The sequence below is a fragment of the Toxoplasma gondii genome, chromosome XII (assembly GCF_000006565.2).
Source record: "Toxoplasma gondii ME49 chromosome XII, whole genome shotgun sequence".
Taxonomy (NCBI): Eukaryota; Apicomplexa; class Conoidasida; order Eucoccidiorida; family Sarcocystidae; genus Toxoplasma; species Toxoplasma gondii.
Genome location: NC_031480.1, coordinates 493,181 through 504,012, shown reverse-complemented (window position 1 = coordinate 504,012; position 10,832 = coordinate 493,181). Strand labels below are relative to the sequence as shown.

Genomic DNA, 10,832 nt, shown 5'->3' with positions numbered 1-10,832 from the left:
TGTATATGTATATACTTGAAAAGTGTGGCTGCTAGGGTGCCAGGAGTAAAACGCTTTTATCTGTCGACATGCAGATATTATACACGTTTCATGGAGAGCAACTTGGCATTCCAGTTTGGTGTGGCTTGCATCCACGGAGTGATAGGTTGGACTTTAACGGGAGAAACGGGCAAAGATGGAGTTTCCCCACTAAACGCGAGTGCGTGAGAAAAGAAATGCTGGGGCGACGTTGAAACCGACAAGGAAGCGCGTCCTGTCTTGTGACATTACATGAACTTCGGAGATGGCTCCGTGTTCTCGATACGAGTTCGTCTCTCATCTGTGAAGTAGACGGCGCCCAAGGGGAAAGTACATCCACGCATATATGCACATATGCTACGAATACATTCACACTTAGACATGCCTCCACATATATACGTATATATATATATATATGTTTTCCTGTCTTGGAACTCTGTTTTTCGTTCCTGTCGCACGCCGAATTTAAATTTCTAATGTAACTTTCTAAACGGACGGTCTCAGCCTATGCGCCGGTCTCCAGTCTTTTTTCAAGCCACTGACGGTCGAAAAGCAGACCTTTTCAGACTGGACACGCACCCGCCCCCGTTTGTAGAAGTTGTTCGTCTTTGATGAAAGAGAGACAGACCGGGAACACTGTCGCCTTTTCACTTGCGCCAGCGAGAAGCACAGATCCTGAACTCGAGCACCAAAGGCCTCTGCCTCACTCGACAGGAAAAAGTCAAAAACCATTTTGGGATGTTGTGCATCAATTTCTGTACATTCGCATCCTTCTATGAATGAAAAAAATATATGTACACATTTACGAAGGCGTACAGAAATTTGCATGTGGATGCATGCCAAAGCACTCTATATATATATATATATATACACGTATGTATATGTATATGTACATATGTTCTGTTTTTTAAGGTCTGTTTTTTCTTCGACATCATTGCTGTTTCCTAGGGAAAGACCTTGATCGTAAGGGATGAGTTTTCCCCTCAGTGCATGCGTCGTGCGACAGCAGAGAAGAGAGATTTCATTCTCCAAAGAACGAGTTGAAAAAATTACAAAAACGTGGATTTCTGTGTTCCAAAACGACGTCTTCTATTTCGTCGGTCTCGTTTCTGTCTGTTTCTGCCTCAGAACATCGAACTATTCTTGATCTACCACTTGTCGCCGTATCAAGCAGCTTTTTCTCTGGGATCGAGTCCGGAATCACAGAGCTCTTGGGGGTACCACGCAAATCGATTCGTCTTGAGAGTCTTCGGAGAACTTTGTGAAGCAATTGTCGAGCGTGAACGTCGGGTCACGTTCGAATTGATTTTTAACTTTCTTTTTCAAGAAAAGCGAGCCAACTCCCCAAAGTGTGTGCCGTGTCGCCTGCGCACCGCCATTCCCTCCAGAGGTCTGCATTAGGGTGTACATACACCTGGATCCCACAGACATGAAAATATGTGTAAAAGCGTCGACTGCATGCGGAGGCAAGCGCGCCGCCGCGATTCCGTCGTTCTTGCTCCTGATTTCGGCTACGCGCCGTTGCTTCCTCGTCGCAGTTCGAAGTAGAGACGACCAACTGCTCACCTCCGACCCGTCAAAGCAGACGAGGCGCGTGACAGAGATGAGACTGCATGCAGAAAGTCTCGGTCAACCGACTAAAAGCGAAAGCAGAACGAGCCGACTCTCCCCTCCTGTCTTTTTCTTCACCACTCCATCGTGGTGATCCGAAAGACAGAGCCGTAAAACAACGTCAGGACAGTTCCCGACAGCGCTATGACGTTAAATGGCATACCTGCAAAAAAAGAGAGAAAATACAAGGAAAATTAGAAAAGAAGCACAAGCAGCTTTGGACGAGACAGGTCCACTCTCTGTCGAAAGAGGGAGTCGGGGGTGCGGTCCATCTTCGCCTCTTCACTATATCTTTCTTTTCTGGCGGGGCTCCAGTGGCACATTCGGCTCTAGGAGATCCTTTTTTTCTGAGCAACAGAGACGACGAATCGACACACTCAGCTTTCTTCGCCTGCCCGACTTTCAGCAAACACACAGCACCTATCCTTCTAAATATCAAAGGAAAAGCAAAAAACATCAAGCCCAGAGATGCATGAAATCTACAGAACCAGTCTACACAGTCTCTCTCTGTTTGCAGTCTCGCATATTCCGCTAGAGGCCTGAAATTCGCATGTGTGGTTGATAGTGGCGAGTTTTTATTTCGAGAAAGCTCCGAAAATACGCACAGCAACAGCCGAACTCTCCCGACCTCAGCACCTGCATGCACCGCTGCCGCGACTGCATGGGGACCGCCGTCGGAAATTGTTGACTTACTGAAATCCGGAAGAGGCAGGTGAACGATCATGCCTTCGGTGATTTGCCAGTTCCAAGAGTCCCTCTGACCGCGCGCATAGAGACCCTCGGCAGCGAGGTCCAGGGAGAGCGGCTCTTCATTTCGCGCCGTTTCCTGTTTTTCGCTCTCTCTCGCGTTCTCTCTTGGACTCGCCACCAGAGGCAACGCCGCGCATGCAGAATCCACGCTGCAGGACAGCGGCGCCTCCAACACCGCGCGCGGAGGCGGCCAGAAGAAACTGGACGCTGGCTGCGCAGGGGAAAGGAAGGGAGTGAGGAATGTATCGCGAATTGAAGCAAACGGAGAAACGCCGAGAAGGACGGACAGAAAAGAGCAAAAGGGAAGGACGCCAGCAAGCGCAGGGAGAGAAGACTACAGGAAAGGCGCATGAAATGTAACGAGGTGCAAACACGGACGCAGGGCGACAATACGCGCGAGGTTGGGGCGACATGGGAGGGACTGCCGCAGAGATGTCGCGTTTGGGAGACGAAAAAACATCGCCTGGAACTGAAGAGAATTCGGGGGAAACGCGCCACGATAAGAAACATATGCACCCTGGAGGAGTCGAAGGAAAACTGTGGGAAGAAAAGGCGACAGAGCCTCTAGAGAAAACCGAAGAGAGCTGCGAGACGTTTTTTTGAGCGCATGCACGTGTGCCAAGTATCTCTGAGTCTAACGTCCACATGAGAAACGATTTTGACAACGGCTCTTGAGCCATGCATCGTTTCCTGCCAACTAGACACACCTACTTTCGTTCTCTTCTCCTGTCCATATACATCTATATATATGTGCTGGTATACATGCATGCACTTACAAATTCAAATAGATAAATACAGGTATGCAGATGCACCTACTTATGCGTAAAGTACGGACATAAATCTCTATGAAGAGACAAGCGCTCACGTCTCCGTACGTACTAATGGGTATGCATAGATCTCTGTACAAAAACAGAAATTCATCCTGCCTCTGTAGGTAGGCAGAAGTGTGATTGCATGGATACAGGCCGGAGGCTACATAGGAGAGCGCATGGACAGGTCTGAGTACAAAATGTGGAAATGCAGTCGTCACGCGCGAGAGTAGAAAGCGAAGTGAGTGTTTCTGTTTACCATGTCGAGGACAATTGCACCGGGAACGTCGGAGCCTTTGTCCGGGGAGAAGGAGAAGCGACCTGCCGCCCAGTGGCGTTTCTCGACGCCAACGCTGAACTCGATTTGACACCGCGGCGGCAGCGAGAAGGCGAGAGAAACGAAGGTGGGGGCGAAGGAAGAAGAAGACGCGAGCAGCCGCAAATTCAACGCACGCGCCGCCTCTGCACCAGTCAACTGCAGCTGCTTCGAAACAGGAGAAAAGGCCTGGGGAAATTGAGAGAAATAGGAGAAAATACAAAAAAATGGGGGGAAATATGAAAAAAAACGAGAAAACTATGGAAAATTTAGAGGGAAACGGACCCACAGGAGAAGGGTCGAAAGAAGCGTGTGAGGGAGATGGACAGAAGATTCGAGTCCTTTTTCCAGGATGCAACAAAATATTCCTGGGACTTGGGGATAACGGATGGAGCACCACATTGAAGAGCCCTCAACACAGTGTCAGTTTAACGTGTCTGTTTCAGTTGAATTCTCCGTTGAAATTCCTGAAGAACGGGGGCGGTTCGTGGAGGAGAAAGGCACAGGCTTTGAGAAGAAGGAGCTGCGTTTTCTCGGCCTCCCCTCAGCGGATGCAAAGACGAGAAGACGTCTGTGGCCAGGAAAAGAAAATAAACAGTTGGAAGCAGATCGAGAGACGCTCGGAAGTTCTTCTTCGACCGAGTGCGACTCCATGAAAGAAAGCGAGTGCAGCATAGGACGCGCCTTTCTTTGTGGGCGAACGATGTCGACGAGGACGCAACTCGAGGACGGAGGTCAGAAGAGGATGAACCAGAGCAGGAGAAAACGCGACGAGAAGAAGCACAACAGACTAAACCGCTTCAGGTGGCAGACAGTGTCTCTTATTCTTCGTCTTCTTCTCGCCTTCTCTTTTGAAGTGGGCGATCACACGAAGTCTTGGTGAAACGACTTGGGAACGCCCCCCAAAGCAGCTAGATTTACACGGCATGCGCGCTTCTTCAACTGCTTCGCCTCCTTTCTTCTTTCGCTTCGCCTTCTGTGAGAGCCTACCCGATGGCAGAGGGTCGCCCCGCCAGCCTCGGCGCCTCCGGCTTCCTGCGAAAGCGGAGAAAGCGGCTTCCGTGGAAGAGGTTTCCAGGAAACGCGCGCGGTGTGGAAGAGAGGAAACAGAAAGGGGGGAAAGTTGTCAAAGTAGCGCACCGAACGGTGGCCGAACGCACCGCGATTTCGGAACACCATAAGCCACGAACCTGACAAGACAAACGAACGGCCGAAGAGAGAAAAGAGAGTGTGAGCGACTGACAGGGAGATAAGAGACACTGAAAAGGGGAGACACGAGAGACAAACGCGAAGAGACAGAGGCGAGAAAAGCGAAAGAAGAGAGACTCAAGATGAAAAGGCGAAAGGAAACGTTGAAGGGAAAAGATGAGGAAAAGGCTATGAGAACTAAACGAGAGGGAAGAGAGAAGTGACAGGTACGAGAGAGAAGAAAAAGAAGAAGAAGAGCGAGACAAGAGTATGAGGGCGGAAGCATCAGACGCTGGACACTTGCGAAAGAGAGAAGAGACGAAGACGGCACACAAGGAGAAAGACGAGAGAGCGCGCAACAGAAGACAACCGGAGGCGAAAGGCCGAATAAAGCAAAACGAAGAAAAATCCTTTCTTTCAAAAGAGAAACGTACCTTCCATTCGCTCGAGCTTGGAACTCGCAGTGCCACGACCTGTTTGCTGGCGCTCGACGTCCAGGCGCCCCGAGAGGCCTTCGGCGTCGGGGAGAGGAAGCAAGACTTCTTTCGCTGGAAGAATGTTTTCTCTCGTTTTATTTCTTTCCTCTCTCACGGGGAAAGCGTCGAAAACAACCAAGTCGGAGGAAGCATCCACGCTGAAAGAAAAGGAAAAATCGTGAAAAGCAACAGGAAACGAGTGGAGCAGAAAAAGTGGAAACCCAACAGACCCAGACGGAGCCTCTACAACTCACATGTCTGTCGTCTCTCCGCCATTCGCCTCTCTCTGTTTCCCTCTCCTTTTACCTCTCGGTTTCTTTCTCTCTCTTCTCTGTTGTCGGCTCTCTCTCCTCTCGCTCTGTCTGTTCTTCTCGTTTTTTTGCTGCTTCTGTCTGTCTCTTCCTCTCTTTCATCGCCTCTTTGATCTGTCGCTCTTCCCTCAGTTCTCGTTTTTCTCAGTGTTTTTTCTTACCTGTAAAAGGTGAACTTCGATGCACCGGTTGAGGCCACTGCTTTGCTTGCGGCGGCAAGTCTCGCGCGCTCTGTACCGCCTCGACTCTCGATTTCTTCTTTTCCTGCTTCGCCTTTCCTCTGACTCCTCTTCGCGTCTCGGTCCGGACGTTTGTCTTGTTCGCTTTCTCCTCCCTCTGCTGGAAGCTCGCCTCCGGGAGGGAGAAGCTTCCGGAGCCGCAGCAGTATGCGAGAAGACGAAGCGACGCAGGGGCGGCCCAGCGGTGAAGCGACACCAGGCTGCCCGCTGTGGTGGAACAAGTCTGGAAGCGTGAAAGGCGCTGGAAAAAGAAAGAAACCAGCAAAAGGGATGAAAGAAACGACAGAAGAGAAGAAGCGAAAAGAGAGAAGACAGAGGAAGACGGCAGGGAGAGGAAAGAAACAATGCAAAAACGAATAATGAAATGGAGTCGAGAAGGACGACACGAATGAGAAGCAGCTCTTGTTTGAAGGTAAAGGCGGGGACGGAAAGGCGTCGGGGGCAGGAAGCACCAAAGAATGACAGAAAAGGCAATGGAGAAGGGCATCCCTCTGAAAAATAGAAAAAACGAAAGTGCCAACGAGAGTCATAAATCAATCGCACTGAACCCCAGCTTTTCGTTTCGCTTTGATCCTTTCTCTTCTTCCACTGGCCTTCACTCTGTGGAGCTTGACGTCGCTTCCTGTTCTCTTCTGCTCGTCGCAGCTGCTAAGTGGCGACTGCACGGACTCGAAAAACCTTTCGTACAAGCTGCTCTCGACTCGACGGCACTTCTCAGTTCGTCAAGCAAAGAGCGCGAAAAGAAGGACATGCTCGACGGCCTGGAATTCCGAGGTTGCTCAGCGAGAGCTCGCCGACTCCATCCTAACCTCAGTGTCTTGACCTCCTGGGTGCAGGCGTCTCGATGGGAGCTCGTGCAGCAGGACATCCTACGTTTTGTATGCGCGGTTTTCTCAGCTGGTGTTTACCTACCTTCTCCATCTTGGGGAACTGGGAGAACGACGGTGAGTTGTGCCCGAAGTTCGGCGCGGAGGAGAGGGTACGAGTTCGCAGACTCCGTTTCAGTCTCGGAGAAGGCGAGAAACCTCAGACTCTTGAAGGGGGAAGACGCAAATGCCAGCGGATGCAGCAGAGATAGCAGGCCTGCCTGCGCGACAAAGCAGGTGGAGAAGTCCGAGAAAAAAATGAGAAGAAATCGCGAAAAACACAGGACCGAGAGGGCAGAAGAGAGCGGACGAGTGCAGGCAAAAGACAAGACACACCAGTGGCCACGACGGAAAACGAAAAAACGCGGGAAGTATGAAACAAGTGGAAGACATGCGGTTTTGAAATGCCCTCATGCAAACGAGTCAAATCCAAATGTAATTGATATACACATATGTAAAGGTGTATATCTTCAGTTACACAAACGTTCACACACATACATGCACGTACGCGAGAAAACATTCACAAAAAGCAATTATCTGATGAACGAAACGCGGATATGCATATATATATATATATATGAAAGTACAGACAAGTATTCAGCCAGGCAGATATTCGTGTACGTATAAAAGCATATATATGTATATATATGTATATATATATATATGTTTGTATGTAAAAGTATACATACATATCATATATATGTATATATGTATATATGTATCTATATGTTTGTTCACTGACGGCGAGTGTGGAATCGTGCTTGGTGCAGTCAACGGTGGGCGCCGCTTCGTGTCAATGCCAGAAGGATATTTTTTCAAGTCGTTAGAACCTGACCTCGCCGCGGCACGGCAGAAGTTTCTGCAGCGAATTTAGGTTTTCGGTGCATGCGACCTCTACGGGCGAAGTGGCGACGCGCAGCGTCCATGGTTGCTCTGCGTCTTGCCTGCCTTCGAGATCATGCGAAAACGAGGCCGGAGAAAAGGTGTACGCCATCTCCTCGTTCTTCAACATGGAAAATCCCGAGCAGATGATCCCCCCCAACGCATGCGTCAACAGCGACCAGGTTCTGAAAAGAACAAAAAACCGCAGATGTACCTATGCGTGGTTGACGGGAGCCATGCTAGCACAACGCGAATTCACGAACAGGCGGTCGACACAGAGAGAGACAGATACACAGAGTTAAATGAATACAGGCAGAGAGACGAACAGAGATAGATACAGAGAGAAATCGAGAGACAACTATAGTAAACAGGCATAGACAGATACAGATAAATGCAGAGACAGATAGACAGATACTAAGAGATGGATATAGATAGATATACATAGATACAGATATAGACAGATAGATAGGGATAGACCGTACAGAGAAATCGACGACAGTGCAACTCCTAGAAACATATATATATATATATATGTAAATATATAGAGAGAAAAAAGGAGATGCATTGCTGTACAGAGATAGAAACAGTGAGAACTAGATCTCTACGGCGCGAGGAGTGTAAGTGTTGAATGCATCTCGGTCGACACTCAGAGAAAAGATCGAGGTAAAAATACTTCTCCGACTGCTTTACCCGACAAGTTGATGGACGTTTCAAGAACGCCTGGACATCTGTACACCTCAATAAATCAAACGCTGCATAGGCTGAAACAGTTTTTTCAATGGCCTCTATTTCAGGTTTCGAAGCACGCGCAAACGCGAGTAAAAAGTCGAAAAACTCTAACGTTTCAATGTTTCTGACCTCTGAGAGTCGTAGACAGGACTAGAGGAAAGCGCAGCTCTCAACACCGCCCCGGGAGGCCTGACGGAGACAGGCGCGGCGCCCCAGATAGCTTCTGGCCACCGGCCTTGCGTAAGAGAAGCATCGAAGAAGAGAAGAGGCGGAGAAGATGGAGAAGAAGGAGAAGAGGGAGAAGAAGGAGAAGAGGGAGAAGAGGTTTGCTGTAGATGCAGCGTTAGCAACTTCCCAATCTCTTTTGGAAAGATGTCATAGTGCTGGTGACTTGTAGACCCCCGCTCCTCCGCAGAGAGAGCTAAAACACAGTCAAAAGAAAAAAACTAACTCTCGAGTGTAGTAACGAGTTCGCAACAGCTGCTGTCACACCGGGGAGACGTAGAGGTCTCTCTTTGTTCCTCAATAAAATTCAGATAGGAGACAGAGCAGTGACTGCGGCCAGTGCGGTGAAAAAAGAAAGACAGAGACACTCCAGGCAGCGAAAACAAGGAAGCACCGCCTCGCCTTCCTGCGAAATAAATTGGGGCGCAGCTGTACAGACACTGGATAACGCACGCACCGGTACGTGTAAGCCTCAAGACAGGAAGATAAAAGAAACATGCTTGACGAACTCTATCACTGGACGTATTTGCATATACTGTTACTCGGCCGTGTATCTACATACGAATGCACTTATGCATGTATGTATCTATCATCTATACACATATATATTCCTGTATTTGTGTAAACCAGCTTGATGAAAACACCCACACTAGTACACGTATACATGTACATATTTATATATACAAACATATATATATATATATATACATATAAATATATATATATATATATACATACATATAAATATAGATATATATCTATATGAAGAGGAGTTTTTTCGTTGTAAGTGCACAGTACAGTTTTTTCTGCATCCGTTGAAGACATCTGCGGAGGCGTGGACCACAGGAGTTTGTGGAGATCCACGTTTGCTCGCGTCTTACGAATTAGAGTTTTCAGGCGGAAGTCAAAGTGGGCGACGAAGAGGCCCGGCCTCTTCAGCGCCTGGAGGTAGACACTCTCGGTGAAGCTGTCGAAGGCGTCCTCCTCCGATCGAGGGTCTGTCGGCGCGCCCAGAGCGGGGAGCAGCGCGACGAAGACAAAGAGAGCGACGAACGAGAGATAAGTGGACTTCGCGGAAAAGAGACGCATGCAGCGGCCAGCGGAAAACGAAACAGAGACCTGTGGGGACCCCACCTCGGGGGCCGCGGGCGCAGCAGCCATGGTGACGGAAGGCGAGAGAGGAAAAGAGAGAAGAGAGGGATAAGAGAGACAAGACAGCAGAGAGAAGAGAGAGAAGAGAGGGATAAGAGAGACAACACAGCAGAGAGAAGAGAGAGAAGAGAGAGAAGACAGCAGAGAGAAGAGGGAGAGAAGAGAACAGAGAGGAGAGAGAGAGAAGACAGCAGAGAGAAGAGGGAGAGAAGAGAACAGAGAGTCGGTTTTCCAAGACAAAGGGAAGGACTGCCAGTTCCAGCAGTCTCTCAGGGACCCTGGGAGTAGGACCTCTCTCCACGGGTATCGCTTCCAGTGTATGTACACCGCATCGTACGCAGGCAAGTATTCACATACTCCGCAACTACGCTGTCACATGGTCACACCGTTGCATGCATTCCGGTGAAAAGGATGGACGAACTGGTGGAGAGAATCTCAAGGCAGAGGGAAGTCCAGCCGCTGCAGGCGCGTGTACAGAGGAGACGGCGGGAGGACGAATGTGAAAGCGACCCGAGTGTTCATTGGCAGTCTTCAAAGTTATTTGGCAACCGCAAAAATGCCCATGGCGGCGACCCTCCTCAAGCTGGAGCCGAAAGTCCGCGGCGCGTGTACATACACCGCGAGACACACAGGCGCGCGTGTCTGTCTCGCTTGGGTTTCCCGGAGGGCTCAAGACCGGGAGTGTGAAAAGACGAGATGCACAGTCCTGAGAAACGACGCCTTTTAGCGTCGAGAAGCCTCTTTCTCGGGGTTGACCTTGTCTGATTTCGAGGGAAATTTCGAGGGAAGAAAACGACGCGAAAAGGCGTCCTTGGCCACCAGATGCAGGGCAGAAGCGGCGGAAGTCGACCGCAGGGTCTCTGTGGTGGAGATCGAAAGCCTCTGGGCATTTCCGGCCGCGCGAGATCCCCCAGTCTTTGCAGGATTCCTCTCCCTGAAGAAAAGAAACTCGCCTCGAAAGCCGTCGGTGTCTTGCAGCGAGAACCCCCCGTTGCTTTTTCCGGAATCGCGCGTCGCCCCGGTCGCGCCACCACGGACCTCTGCCGCCGATGTGTTCGTACACCCGACGCCCGCGGAGGCCGGAGGAAACGGAGAGTTCGAGCTGCGAAATGGTCAGTTCTCTGCGCGCGGCGTCGCCTCGAGAACGCAGCAGAAATCCGGAAGCGAACGCCGTCCTCACGCTCCTGCGCGGCCAGCGTGCTCTCGGGCGTCCATATATACACACGAGAGACATGCATGCGTCGAAGCGCTGCGTCTTTC

The 10,832-nt window shown here is 50.0% G+C and overlaps 1 protein-coding gene across 1 annotated transcript; it reads right to left on the bottom strand.

Annotated features, from left to right (window-relative positions):
* Nucleotides 1-10: 10 nt before the first annotated feature.
* TGME49_308000 (Gpi16 subunit, GPI transamidase component protein) lies at nt 11-10,802 on the bottom strand. Its single transcript, XM_002371876.2, has 10 exons — nt 9,302-10,802; nt 8,325-8,616; nt 7,420-7,651; nt 6,631-6,805; nt 5,641-5,959; nt 5,127-5,326; nt 4,495-4,694; nt 3,448-3,693; nt 2,323-2,590; nt 11-1,792 (listed from the first exon to the last, which is right to left on the bottom strand). The coding sequence occupies exons 1-10, from the start codon at nt 9,579-9,581 to the stop codon at nt 1,704-1,706; spliced, it is 2,301 nt and encodes a 766-aa protein (XP_002371917.1). The 5' UTR covers nt 9,582-10,802; the 3' UTR covers nt 11-1,703.
* Between the last annotated feature and the right edge of the window lie 30 nt (nt 10,803-10,832).

What these genes read in the sequence shown, in the direction of transcription:
- TGME49_308000 (XM_002371876.2), bottom strand. Translation starts at nt 9,581, where the DNA reads ATGGCTGCTGCGCCCGCGGCCCCCGAGGTGGGGTCCCCACAGGTCTCT. An exon ending in CCTGTCTACGACTCTCAGAG is followed by an intron (nt 7,652 to 8,324) that starts GTCAGAAACATT and finishes TGTTCTTTTCAG; the next exon opens with AACCTGGTCGCTGTTGACGC. An exon ending in CCTGCCTCTTCCGGATTTCA is followed by an intron (nt 1,793 to 2,322) that starts GTAAGTCAACAA and finishes CTTTTTTTGCAG; the next exon opens with GTATGCCATTTAACGTCATA.